The sequence below is a fragment of the Borostomias antarcticus genome (genome assembly GCF_949987555.1).
Source record: "Borostomias antarcticus genome assembly, chromosome: 24".
NCBI lineage: Eukaryota > Metazoa > Chordata > Actinopteri > Stomiiformes > Stomiidae > Borostomias > Borostomias antarcticus.
In genome coordinates, this window is record NC_140257.1 from 3,702,499 (window position 1) to 3,717,957 (window position 15,459).

The 15,459-nt window shown below is 41.1% G+C and overlaps 1 protein-coding gene across 1 annotated transcript; it reads right to left on the reverse strand.

Annotated features, from left to right (window-relative positions):
* Window positions 1-424: 424 nt before the first annotated feature.
* Window positions 425-10,516, reverse strand: LOC311325247 (H-2 class II histocompatibility antigen, E-S beta chain-like; the record flags this gene model as incomplete). Its single annotated transcript, XM_084457915.1, has 6 exons — window positions 425-456; window positions 3,953-4,069; window positions 4,632-4,913; window positions 5,435-5,615; window positions 10,021-10,209; window positions 10,508-10,516. 6 exons carry the CDS (start codon window positions 10,514-10,516, stop codon window positions 425-427), a joined length of 810 nt encoding a protein of 269 aa, XP_084314041.1.
* Window positions 10,517-15,459: the final 4,943 nt, after the last annotated feature.

Below are 15,459 nucleotides of genomic sequence, written 5' to 3' on the forward strand. Positions count from 1 at the left end.
AAGGCAAGGGGTAAAGGTTGGAGTGAAAGGATGAACATGTGGAGGTTTGGTGTATAGTCCCATAAAGTCATCACCACTGGGGCCTTGAACCCTCGTCTACTGGGTTTGGAGTCCTATGCTCTCACCACTACTCTACTTGTGCAGTGGAGATCGGCAGGTTGATTTTGGTGTCCTTCTTTATTTTGGTGTGCTTGGACTACTGCCTCTTGTGGTGACAACAGAGAAATGCAGGTCAACATTGATCGGAGGGAGGGAGGGAGTGATAACCGGACAAACGCTATTCAAGGTGCGCTGGCTTACATCCATGCACAAAAAACCACTGCCTCTTGTCTAGGTGCGCTGGCTTACAGCCATAATTGTCTAAATAATACATAGAGCATTTATCAATAACAATTATACTTCCTGCTCCAGATCAATGAGTTGGCTAGTTGAAGCCGGAAGTGTGCATGAGTAATACTAAAAGGACACGGGGGAAATAGCAGGTTAGGGAAGATATGTTCCGCCTATGAACACGCCTTCTGGCGTCTGTGTGGATTACCTCAGTTTTCGAAAACTATACTGTTCCGTCTCCTCTCAGGCTGTTATGTTTAGGGGTGTAGAGGGAGAGGGGCAAACGCAACAAGCAGTGCCTGTGTGTGGCCAAGTATGGGTAATGTAAGGCAGAGACTATGGAAGCAGTGGCAAAAACAAACAACACAACTAATATCCAAAAAGGTAGACGGACGACCAAGTAACAATAACCTTGTTAGGTTTATTGTGGTACAAAAAGGTGATATTGTAAGAGACGGGTAACGAGACAACATTAAACAATGAAAACATGAGGACAAGCTCTCCTCAGGACAAGCTAAGGGGAGGGGCGGTACAGGTGCCAAAATAACAAAGTACCTAAACCCGTTCCTATTCTAATCCCTTGAACACTACCCTAATCACTTACTTACCTAGATGTACCAACCATCGTCCTCACTATCCATCCCTAAACTATCCCTCCTAGACTAAGCCCACTAAAATACAAAAGGTAGCACCTGACCAAAGAAGCTTACCTGGTGTATTTAGACATCGAGTTACCTACGTGTGAGAATGTAAACCCATGGGCCGCTAGCCTACCTCCCTAACCCTCCCCTGGAACTAACTATGGGGGGACCGGAACAACAGGACAGACAGAAACCCATAACAAAAAGGGGCTACAAAGACAGAACAGAACGTGAGGTAATAACATGAATCTAGGAGTACAAAACAGAACAGACAGCCTACCTAACAAAAATCAAATGCCACTACCTAAACATACAGGGGAGACGAAGGTTTAAATAAACAGCAGAACACCCTGATTGGACAACAGTAAAGTGACACAATGAGATGATTGGCTGACAGGACGAGACGATTAGCTGGCGGCACGTGGAACAGGGATGATTGCCAGCACAGCTAACGATGACGGACAGGACAGACGACCAATGGGGAACAGGAGCCTAGAACTCAAGGAGAGCAAGAAAGAGAGAACAAAAGCACGAAACGGACAAACATATTGGACTGTAGGCCTAACTAAAGTGGAACGTAACATATACACTGTAAGAAATTAGATTTGCTAATTAGCTTAATTGGCTTGTCTTGCGCAATAAATCACAGAAACCAAACATAATTGTGACTTGACTTACAGTGCAGAAATTTCTATGAATATGTTTCTTATATCAGGTAGTAAATTCATTTTGGTCCTGAAATGTGGTCCAAACATTTGCGGGCATCACACTACTAATAGTAATATTGAGGTCAAAAGTGGCACAATGTTATCACAAAGTCCTCTTGTAGTGACAAGACACAACGAGTAGTGACATGTTCTTTATTAGTCACATTCTACATCAAACAGGTAAGATGTTCTTCTGTTAGCTCCTACAGTAGATTGTGCACACGCTAAGCAAGAGGTAAAAGAATTATAAGAGAAAGACATTTTGTATCAATCATTAAGCTAATGTTATAGTCCAATAACAGAACCTGAAACCACCACCACGTTTAAACAGACACCAACCGTACTGTAATAGCCTAGTTCATTTAAACAGACACCAACCGTACTGTAATAGCCTAGTTCATTTAAACAGACACCAACCGTACTGTAATAGCCTAGTTCATTTAAACAGACACCAACCGTACTGTAATAGCCTAGTTCATTTAAACAGACACCAACCGTACTGTAATAGCCTAGTTCATTTAAACAGACACCAACCGTACTGTAATAGCCTAGTCAATTTAAACAGACTACAACCGTACTGTAATAGCCTAGTCAATTTAAACAGACACCAACTGAAGTGTAATAGTTCATCTAAACAGAGCTCTGCGTACTGTAATAGTTGACTGGCTCTAACATTAGACACAAGGCAAGCTTTAGCTGATAACACTGCTGTATCTCACAAACAAATGAAAACAAAGAATACAACTGAGTTATTCTCCTGAACAGTAGTTTACTCTCCTCTGAATGCCAACATTAGATTATCATTATCATACATTTACCAACACTTGACTGTATGTTAATCATTAGTTAATATATGGTGAAAAAAAGCAATACATTAGTGCAACAAGGACTCTCATACTGGAGTATATGTTAGGTTTGAAGACCTGTCCTGAAGTTGAAGCAGTCCTGAAGCTCCCAAGTACAGTGGATTCTCATGTAGATTATTGACTTAAGGTGAATATACTGTAACATTACAATAATGCATATTTGTTGGCAAAGGATGGATACAGTGTGATAAACCTTGGCCTGGTTATCCTCTAGCAGAGACAGGTTAAGACCTGTAGGAACCAAGTAAACAGGCCTTTGTACAGACCTCTAACCTGCCACAAAGAGTGTCTGAAGTTGTCAGTGATGTTTGGTGTCAGACTCAGGATGTCCTCCAGTCACTTGTCCTGCTAATGCTGTTTCTCCACAGACACCCAGTTTAGACTAGAAACCAGAGGGAATTGACTCCAACTCTCATACATGACTATTATTGATATGTGGATCTTATAACCCTGGTACAGTTGATTAATAACACCCAGGATAGTGCATTATTGATTAATAACACACAGGACAGTGCATTATTGATTAATAACACCCAGGACAGTGCATTATTGATTAATAACACCCAGGACAGTGCATTATTGTTTAATAACACACAGGACAGTGCATTATTGATTAATAACACACAGGACAGTGCATTATTGATTAATAACACCCAGGACAGTGCATTATTGATTCAGAACACACAGGACAATGCATTATTTGCGTATTAAAGGGAATATTTTTGTTGCATATAGAGAGACAAACTCATAACACATATGTATGGCCTTCTTAAGACAGTATTGGTTAATATGGAGCAAAGATATTGTATTACGCTCAAGCATTTTAGCGTTATTTCAGTTAAACTGAGATTTCTGGTTAGAAGGAAGCTCTAATAACAGGTCTAGTTCAGCAGTGGATTCAGAAACAGACCTGCAAACCTGAGAAGATAAAAGAAAACCGTTACAATGACCATCAGGCACAGTCAGTTGTAGTAGTTGGTGAAACTTTTCTGTGACAAGAGGAGTCTCACCTTAGCTAGCAGGCACCAGCATCCGCCCTGTGAAATAAACACAGAGAGGGTGAAGAGACAGAGGTGACAGAATCACTATGTGATATTTCAACAAATAAATCAACATTGCTGCCACCATCCACTGAACACAGGAGCAGTATTCTTGAAAAATACATCTCTCAATGTATAAGTGAATCTTTCTTACATCATGATTATTTTACAGTGTGCTGCGTACATAACACACAGATGACTGTGAAGACTGGATGACTATGAAGACTGTACATGTTCTCTACACACAGATGACTATGAAGACTGTACATGTTCTCTACACACAGATGACTATGAAGACTGTACATGTTCTCTACACACAGATGACTATGAAGACTGTACATGTTCTCTACACACAGCTGATGACTCACCATTGGATTTCTTCTTCTGGTAGTAGATGAGTCCAGCCAGTGCAAAGACCAGTCCCAGCACCAGCCCAGACGCCCCGATGGCGATCTTATTCCTCTCAGACTCAGGCAGGGACGGGTCTGTCAAGGAGAAATGACCCTTCTGTTAGCATGTGATGACACTGTAGCTGTCCTGTATGTAGCTTCTGACAGACCACCATCTATCATACGCTAGCACACACAGTCACAGTCAGGGTCATTCAGGTACCCAGCCACAACACAGCACTCGTACCCTGCTCACCTGAACTCACCCCAGTACACCATGACAACACCCTAACAACAGCTGAGCAGTGAACTCACCCTAGTACACCATGACAACACCCTAACAACAGATGAACAGTGAACTCACCCTAGTACACCATGACAACACCCTAACAACAGCTGAGCAGTGAACTCACCCCAGTACACCATGACAACACCCTAACAACAGCTGGACAGTGAACTCACCCTAGTACACCATGACAACACCCTAACAACAGCTGGACAGTGAACTCACCCTAGTACACCATGACAACACCCTAACAACAGCTGAGCAGTGAACTCACCCTAGTACACCATGACAACACCCTAACAACAGCTGAACAGTGAACTCACCCTAGTACACCATGACAACACCCTAACAACAGCTGGACAGTGAACTCACCCCAGTGCTTCACGAGGGGTCTGTCCAGGCTGGCGTGCTCCACCATGCAGGAGATCTTCTCCCCGGATCTGGGCGTATACTCCAGTTGGGAGTGGAACTGGTAGTACCAGTCACCGTTGACCGACTCCTCAGTGGAGATCACGTCTGAGGTCACTTCCTGTCCATCCCTCTTCCAGGTCACTCTGATCTTTTTGGGGTAGAAGTCATAGGCGCTGCACACCAGCATGGCAGGGTGTCTGCCACTAGAGGGGGTCACTGAGAGAAGTTTGACAGAGGGCTCCACTGATAGTGGAGGAAAAACAGCAACACATTAGTTCATATAACACTATCATTCATATCATATTGATCAGGGTTCTGTTCTCTATTAATTAACTCTATTATTGGTCTTTATTATATATACTGTATTATTGGTCTTTAATATGTCTACTCTATTATTGGTCTTTAATATGTCTACTCTATTATTGGTCTTTATTATATATACTGTATTATTGGTCTTTAATATGTCTACTCTATTATTGGTCTTTAATATAACTGTGTAGATTCATCATGTTTGTTTCTAGATCTCTCTTAGTCCCAGAGGTGACCAGTAATGCAGTCCACCAGTTCTGAATGGTGAAAAACAATATCATCCTCCCATCCCACAAGATGAAAACATCATCATTTAATCATCATCAGGTCTATGTTGCTTTATATCCACCAGACAGAAGCTTCATTACAGGTTTTGTAGTGAACAGATGAAAGAGGTGTCGTATCATCTGGTGAGTGAGAGATGTGATGTTGTTGTGGTGAGGAGGGCAGCTCACCTGTCTTCTCCAGTACGGCAGAGAGGTGGTTCCCAGCGTTGGGCTTGCAGTAACGCTCCAGGTTCGCTCGCATAACAGCCATGAGAGCAGGATCATCATTAAAGATCTTAGCATTATGCAGACCAAGCTCAGTGTATCCCTCCCACCTGCCCTTAGTGCTGTTGAACCTGATATACTCAATCTTATTATAAATATAAGAGTATATGTACTCATGCGGTTGCTCTGTAGAGTATAAGCAGTGTGACACACAGTAGTACTCATATCCATCTGAAATATTGAAGAACAAATTATGCATGATCACAGTTTTCATCTGAATTCATTACACACTTTATTTTCTCATAATTCATGATAATCATGTCAAAGAACAATTCAGAAACATTTAAACAAATGTTATATGAAACAATATGTAACAATAAGATCACTGTCATTAGTTCATTGATGGAAAGCTAATTATACCTGGTAATACCATAGACTTTATACAGACTGTATTATACAGACTCACGGTGTGTAGTTTATGATAATGTAGCCTACCTGCTTTTTGCGTGGACAGAACCACAGCCATGCAAATGGAAAACACAGTTGACAAGGACATGTTCCTCCAGCGTTCAACTTCTCAACTAGATGAAAGAGAGCAGAGCACTCAGATAATAAACTGACTCTTAACCAAACAAACCAATCTCTGCTTCAGAAAAACACATGTCACATGTTGCTAGGCAGAGGTCAAACATTGTACTTTCATCATTACTGTATGATCGGTCACTAACAGTTAATTCTCAATCAGAACACAGCCATTTACATAAATACAGCATTGTTTTTAAACATTGACAAACATTTAATTCAGTTTTACTTTGTATTGAGTTAGAGCGTTGTTTACTCATCATGTTTGGCTCTTCAGGCTGTCACACTCAGTTCTCCTAAATTCAGCCATGCCAACCATATTGACAGTGTTACAGCAACAGACAGACATATCTCTTTATAGGGCAGCACAAGGAATAGCACAGGTATCAACTGACCACTTAAAACTCAATTAACCAATTACATCCAAATCAACAATATCCTGAGTAGCCATTTTGGCCAGTCGTGCAAGGTTTCCTCAGCAAAACAAGGTCTGAGCTGATCCGTGCCATGCCTATGCCACAATGCGTGTATCTGCTTATGGACCGTGTGCTTGGGATCAAATGAGATACCGGGAAAATGTTTCATGTTTACAATATGGGAGGGACTGATGTCGAAGAGCAAGCTCTGGAAACATTTGCATCTGGAGAAGTGTTTCTGTCTGAAAACTACAAACCTGAGACATTATGATGAAAGACTATGATGTATTTCCACCAAAAATGTTGTATTTATCAAGCAAAGCATGTAATTGTTGTTGATGTCATTTCTTCACAGAGAGGAGAACTGAGAAGACTTGAATTATACACTGAACTGAACATTTCTTTTCTCTCTCTTTTGTCTCTTGTGTAGGACCCTTGGACCAATCAGATGAGTCATTTCCAGCCTCATCATCTGTATCTAGGTAGACGCTCACATGGCTGTTCAGGCTTGTAGTGTAAATGCACAGTGGATGAGAACTGAGCAGGTAACGCAGGGATAGAATACATAGAGTTGGGGTGTCAGAGGCCTCTCACATAAAGGTCTTTATGTAAAAAGAAGATAATGATCATCAGATTGATGGGGACTTGAAAGTGTACAGTACATAACATGAAGTCTATAATGCCATTAGGGAAGTGGCTGATTATATGCTTCAGTTATAGTAGAACTAGATGACTAATGGCTATCATGTAAAAGTGAGAATGCATGACGGAATTATTCAATTAATTATTTTACATTTTTACGTTAATATGATAACTCATGTACTGACAAAACGCATAATTTAATCAATCTACCCCCTGAAAACAACAACAAAGAAAGATCATGGCTACGTTCCTATCCACTTACATCAAGTGTTGGGGTGAGAATCTCACTGATCCTGTTTCACAGAAACCAGGCTGTCCAGACAAACCAGTCTGGAGAAGTCCCTAAATATTGAAACCATAAAACTATGGAGCGACTTAAGACAGAAGAATATCTTCAGATTTTTTAGAGCTCCAAAGATTAGAGGAAGGCTTCTATCTATACAACAACTATTCTGGAGGGTATGTGGGCGTATGGAAGCTGATCATGAACATGTATTCTGGAGCTACCAGAAGATGTGTGTCTGTGCGTGCGTGTGTCAGTGTACAGTGTTACAGTATATAAAATATCATTTCCGTGTGTTTGGTTAGCTAGGACCTGTACTGAGGGCATCAAAGGTCAGCCTACACGTTACACAGAACACAATGATACACCCGTATCATTCAGTCAATCATAAATCAATCACATGATACCCCTGCCTCATTCAAAACAGTCAATCATTCAAACAGGTGGCGCAGTACCTAGTACTGTCGCCTCACAGCAGTCATTCCAACAATCAATCATAAATCAATCAAATGATGTGACTGTATCATTCAAACAATCAGTCATAAATCAATCAAATGATACAGCAAACAAACATCTTTATTTGACAATTGGAGAGTAGGACGCGCCTTCCCAGAAAAAATGACTTGTGGAGCTCAACCACAAATCCTTAAAGGTGGGGTAGGTAGTTTGATGTCAACAAGGCCTCGGATTGGTCATCTTTTTCAAAAGAACCCGCCCCTTCCTCCTGTCAATCATGATGTAATCCCTCCCTCCAAACATGACTGGTAGGTGTGACGAGATAGAGACCCTGATTGGTCAATACATTCGGGCGCGGTGCATTCTTTGAATCCAAAATACAGAGGCAGCGGTAAACACGGAGATCCAAGTTTATTCTCAGAGCACTTCTGTTACTGATAGCTGAAAGGATATTATGACAATTTTACCAAATAAAGCCAAAAGCAAACTACCTATCCCACCTTTAAGTCTTTTTTTCTGAATTATTTGATGAATTATTTCATTTTTTGTACCCGGAAACCAACCTGTCCAGACAAACCAGTCTGGAGAAGTCCCTAAATATTGAAACCATAAAACTATGGAGCGACTTTGGACAGAAGAATATCGTCAGATGTGTGTGTGTGTGTGTGTGTGTGTGAGTATACTGTATATTAAATATAATTTCTGTGTGTTTGTTGAACCAGGATACTTCACCGTACAGGTTAGAGGTCATCAAAGGTCAGCCCACACGTTACACTGGACACAATGATACCCCTGCATCATTCAAACCATCAATCATAAATCTATCAAATAATATCCCTGAATCATTCAAACCGTCAATCATAAATCTATCAAATAATATCCCTGAATCATTCAAACCGTCAATCATAAATCTATCAAATAATATCCCTGCATCATTCAAACCATCAATCATAAATCTATCAAATAATATCCCTGAATCATTCAAACCGTCAATCATAAATCTATCAAATAATATCCCTGAATCATTCAAACAGTCAATCATAAATCTATCAAGTGCTATCCCTGCATTATTTAAACAGTCAATCATACATCATTTTCACAGCGTTTCACAGGTTTTTTCACAGAGTGCTGAACAAGATACTAAACCAAAAGTGAAGCATGCTACACTCCCTGCCTAGCGTCGTTTGTATTAAATGACCGCTTGCCAACATGGTGACCATGGACACAACACAATTAAAAACTGAAGACATGATTATATTGCACACAGAGAAGTGAATCATGAATGATATGGCTGGACTCTTTACCCAACACCAAAACCAAGGAATGCTGACCAGCAGAGTGTCCAGAGGAGTCAAGCAGCAAAGAGAAAGTACTGTAGAAACCTGAAGCTGACCTAAAACAACATATTTGTACCTATATAACAACTGGAGGCGTTTTTGGCCCCACATTGAAAATGGCTGTATAAAGACACAGACTGTCAAGTCGTTCTCATAGAAAACTCATGTCAGCCAAAAGGCAATGGATTGTTTCATCATTTTAAAACTTTGGGGAAGTGGACATGTTTTTGTTGTTGTTGTTGTTTCATGTTTATGAGATGTTATTTTACATACAAGAGTATATCTATACCAGTGGTCAAAAGTAATTTCATGGTATTTACTGTATTCACTGAGTTATTTTTTGTGACATTTGTGAATTGTAAATATTTTCACATCATTTCACTGATGGCCAGCTGTCATGATCACTTTGAGCCACTATTAGAAACATGATCAACATTAAAGCCAGTCAGTCCTATTGTAATACTTTTTTTTTGAATATAAAGCCAATAATTAATTTTACTCACAATTACTTCATGTTATAGTGTTTTGCCATTCATGTAGTACATTTAGAAATCTGTCTTTTTTGGGATGAATGGCCATGTTGTGGTTCTCTCTGTGCATTCATGGTTGAATTCAACACCAGAGAGAGAGAGAGAGAGAGAGATGGGGAGAGGGAAGCTTTATATATAATCTGTTTGTATGAATGAATGAATGAATGAATGAATGAATGAATGAATGAATGAATGAATGAATGAATGAATGAATGAATGAATGATGAATCCTCCCTCCCTCCCCTTCCAGGAGAGACACTCAGGGGGTGTTCAACTGAGAGACCAGCTAACAGTATTTATCTACAGCCTCTCCCTCTCTCTCGTACTGAAGCCCTATCTGGGACGACCACTGTGAGTGGAATATCCTGTAAGGCAGGCAGGGTCTGGCACCGCCAGCAGGGACACAAGATGGTGGAGCGGCCAACTGGGGATAGAAGAACCCCGATTCCATCCCAGCTCCCAGCAGTGTGCCGAAGTGTCCTTGAAGGAGACACTGAACGCCAAAATCACTCACAAGGGGCATTCGCACAGTCCTTAGCACTGTAGCCTCATAGCAAGAAGGTCTCTGGGCCTTTCTGAGCGGAGTTTGCATGTTCTCCCCGTGTTCACAAGGGTTTCCTCCCAAGAACCCAATTTGAAAAACAGGCAGATGCTCTTCAGTCCTGTCCCTGACCAGGACTTGAACTGAGCACTTGGTCCCCGGGCGTCATGAACGATGGCTGCCCACTGGTCCTGGCTGCCCCTGGAGGAGGACAGCTGGGATGGGAGAAACGCAGAGGATGAATACCTACCTTCCGCATTATGCTGTCGTTGGGGCAGAGGTAATGACTGTGAAAGAGATACTCTCTCTAGATGCCACAGGGTCAGAACACAGTCAGTCCAGAGCAGGGAGTAAACATGACAACCACCATACACATTGTGTCAGATCAGTGAAGGGAATCAACAAGCCTCTCTGGGCACATGCTTCATATCAGCCTGTCCAACACAAACTAGGCTACACCACAAATACCCTCACAAAGAGTATCTAGTGACATCTAGTGGTGAGATCGAGATAGGACATTACATTTCAGTCATTTAGCCATTGCTTTCATCCAAAGCAACTTAGAATAATTTGTCTCCAGAGTAAGTGCACCTCCTAAAGTGACACCAGCAGTCTGTGTTGTTTTAACTAAGCCATCATTGCCCTGTTCCTTCTCTCTGCTGGGCTCTGATTATTGTTGCAGACAATATGTGCAAAAAAGATTGCCTGATTTGCAGGTTACTGTAGTTATGCAGACTTATTCAATACATGTAAAGTAACCTGCGTCTTGTTTGGTTTCTCAGCACATCCTGCCACTGATAGATGCTCTGAACTGTGTGGCGCCACTCTGTCATGAGATTACATACCAATATCTGACTAGGTTTATTGAGCTTTTTAATGTTTTATGTGGACAATAAGTAAACCTGTTGCCCTGTACACAGTCAGAAAGTGGACAGATCCATGTATAGAAAGACAAACAAAGTGGCAATGAATTAACAGTAAGAAATTCAACAATACTGAGAGCACATTGGTAATAAAAAAGAGACTTTCCCTGGACATAACCCTTCGTTCTGAGATGAACTGTTAAGATAAAAATCCATGTAAACACAGCTAAACCTGTCAGTCCAGAAAACATGGAAAATATGTGACAATGAAGTTTGTCTATGACAATGAAGTTCTCAGAAGAGATGAGCAATTTTGCTAGTCTTGTGACATCCTGTTCTAGCGAGCTCACATTCCGTTTCCCTGCAGATCTGTTTGGACACCTCTCAGTAAAAAGCTCTCTTAGCGCAGCCTTATCTTCCTGCTGTGGAGTTTCACTGTGTTCTCTCAGCTGCCGTTTGATTCCGCCATCTTGTGGTCACATTCGTCGTGTTTGTCCTCTTTATTTTGGGTAATGACCTTTGACCTGGGCTCAGGTGCAGCTGCTCGTTGGTACCGAGCCAGTTTATTTGCTGCTCTCTTAGCAGATGTGGTTGGACTGGCGTTGCCAGACCTCAGGACCCAGGTGTAGTGATGGGGCAAACTCAGGGTGGTCAGCTGCAGGATTGGGCCGACCTGCATAATAAAAAATAAAGAACATATATTTACAGTAAGCATGAGTCCGCAAACTACTATATTTTACCAAAATGTTTGGAAAATGCTTAAAACGTCAAGTTTGGACACTTTCATACAAAGTCATCTTAAAGGTGCAATAGTCAAGATTTCGATGTAGACTAATACTGTATGGTACCAATGTCATAATACTATTGTTTGCCTTGTTAGAGGTGGGGACCAAAACAGACAGAAGTAAACAGGACATTCTTGTTGAAACCTCAAAATGTCTTAAATTAATAAATTCAGAATTTTTTTCGGGGGGAAGCAGTACTTTTAATCTCGCATCTTTCTAAAATGTAAAAAAAAAAGATTTGACTATGTGAGGGTAAAAACCTCTAATAGGGGTCATAGTAGTTACCTTACCTTGGGCGTTTGGGTCAGTGTAAGGATCTGGGTCCACACGCCCCAGCACGATTAGCCTCAGTACCTACGTGAGTAAGTATGTGGGTGTCTGTCCTGCTGAGTTAAGTGTTCAGGATGCTACTCCTATAAAATGTTGTGGGGAGGCCTTCAGCAGGCACGGTAGCTCCCTGAAGGTGTATGCTCAGCATATAATATGAATCAATCCCAGCAGAAACTCTCCCTCCCCAGCACTAGCGAGACAGATGAGGCGCCCCTATACCAAGGTAAGTACACTGTATACTGAAATAACCTTCTCAATAAACTGTAGGCTATACACAAGGACAATAACAGTTCAGTAAGGTCAAATGTATATTTAAACCAAAATAGCATGAGGTAAAATTACCATTAATCAGTGCATTCACTTACAAAGAATAACTGTTCATGAAAGTCTCTTCAATAATAATGTCAGTCAAAATAACACTGTGTACCGGCACATATACTAAATTGCATTCCAAAATAATCCGTCTCCAATATGAATAACATTCATTGCGGTAGGAGCACAAAATAAAACAAAGAAAACAATCCACTTCTGCTAGTTCAGTCTTTGGAATAAAAAGTTACTTTCCCAACGTTACCGGTCAGAAGAACCGAGGGGTGATGAGTCACTGGAGAGACACGTCTGTATGGCAAACTCACGTCACACGAATATGGAAGGCCGTCCAGTTCAAAATCACACGAATTTTAACGTGTTGTCTACGTGTTGTCTACGTGTTGTCAACATGTGAAAAATCAACGCGTTGACAACGTGTTGACAACACGTAGACAACATGTAGACAACACGTAAACAACACGTTGACAACATGTAGACAACACGTTGTCAACGTGTTAAAATGCGCGTGATTTTGAACCATTTGGCCATCTCTTGCATTTTGAACGGGTAAGCTTGATTTGAACGCGTCGGTTTCCATTGGCTGTGAACATGCGGATGGAACCATTATCTAAGCCTGGGTGGAATTTGCATTTGCTACCCTGTTAAGTTCCTTAACCTGCTACTGGGTGGCACCAGCATATGTCAAAAGTTTTTTGACATGTCATTGTCATGGGGATCAGTTGTTTTATGTAGGCTAGGCAATAACCGATTGATTTAATAGGCTATTGTGACCATGAATACCATCTTACAGGAAACAAAACATTAGGCCAAGTTTACAGGTGTTTACAAATGCCATATGGGGGGGCAGCTGGCCTATGTTTTGCTATTGTTATCATAATAATTATAGGCCTAATTATTAGTATTATATTTAATAATTATTGTTATTATTATATGACTGTTATTGTAATCTCTTTTCTATGCAGTAGGCTAGGTCTCTATGCCTGCAGTCAATAGGCTGGTCTCTTTACTGAATGTTATTGTAATGCCCAGATTATGGACAGCAATAATTGTGCCCAGTGAGCTAAATTGTCTGGCGAAGGTTAATGCTTTAGGGCAGGGGTGTCAAACTAATTTTGGTTCAGGGGCCACATACAGCCCAATCTGATCTCAAGTGGGCCGGGCCAGTAAAATAATAGCAAAATAACCTAGAAATAACGTCCACTCCAAATCTTTACCTTTGTTTTTCAATATTTCAATATTATGCCTTAATTTATCATTTAGCCTACATATGTGCATTATAACTCACAGATCACAGTGGATCTACAAAGGAACAAAACATTTATTCACAGATAGGCCTATGGAACTGAAAAAATGGCATTTCACTTTGATTAAAACAACTTGTTTATTTTAATGTACAGTAGATACATTTTCACATCTGACCACCTGAACTGACTCACCACACTATGCACAAACTAAAGTGGGAGCTATGAAGAACGTTATCACACTGCCTTGTAAATGTATTAAATTTGTACATTTCAAAAACCCATAAAAGTGATAGCAGTGCATGAGCAATAGAGTTACACCAGACCAAACTATTTTGTGCTCAAGCTGCTGACTGATATTATACTGCACAATGTTCATGGTCTTTAAATATTACATTACCACAGTAAATGTTATTTTTCACAGAACTGTATTCTTCAGAGTGCTCTCATCAATTGCAACCGAAAATGCAACAAATGACTTGACTTTGTGATTCATTTGGCTGTCCAAGTCTGCCGAGAGATCTGAAATTCTATCTGCGACAGTGTTCCTCGTTAGGCTAATGTTGGCAAAGGCCTGTCGCTTTTCAGGGCACACGATTTCTGCAGCCTTCAGCATGCATGTTTTCACGAACTCATCCTCAGAAAATGGCTTGGATCCTAACGCTATCTCGTTAGCAATAAGGTAGCTAGCTTTCACCGCTGCATCACTGACCTCTCGGCTACGGGTAAAAACAGACTGCTGTTTCTTCAGACCCACTAACAATTCATTTATCTTCTCTATTCTCAGTTGTCCTCGCAAATGGTTGTATTTTTCACCATGATGAGTCTCATAGTGGCGTCGAATATTATATTCCTTGAGCACTGAAACTTGCTGATTACACACCAAGCACACAGGTTTCCCTTTCACTTCTGTGAATAAATAAGAATCAGTCCATTTTTCTTGGAAAACTCTGCACTCTGTGTCAACTTTTCTCTTTTTGACAAAGACATTTTGGTAATGACGGTGCAACCGTGGGTAATTTTGACAACAAGAGCTTAATAACGATAAGGCAAGATTGCCAGATGGCACATTCTGGGCGCGTTGCTGTCACGTGCTGTTTATTTCCGGATCTCTCGTTATGTCAGTGCGACCTCTGCTGGACAAATTTGGAATATCTGTTCCTTTTTTAAAAATTTGGACGTCGTCTCGTGGGCCGGTTTGAACCATCTGGCGGGCCAGGTTTTGGCCCGCGGGCCGTATGTTTGACACCCCTGCTTTAGGGTATCCAGATGTGGTTCCTGGTTTTTTAAACTGGTCTCTTTTGGGGTGAGTTACCGTGCGTAAAGCAATGTTGAAACTGTAGCCTAGGCCTAGGCTATATTCTAAAAAATAGGCCTATGAGAAAGGCGTCATAGGCCTACCTCATACAGACATACAAATGTTGCTTTCAGTAACATTAAAAACAACCAGGCCAGGTCTAGCCTGGCTTATGTGTGTTGGCTGGCTTGTTTCTGTGCGGGACTGGTAGGACGGTAATGTCTGATAAATAAAGATAGGTCTTGTCACCTGGACACATCAGTTCCAATGCTTCCAATGCTAATCCAGCACAATAAGAGCGGGATAGCCAGTTAGCTCATGGGCTCACAACAACTAGCAGCAGCTTCCATAACATT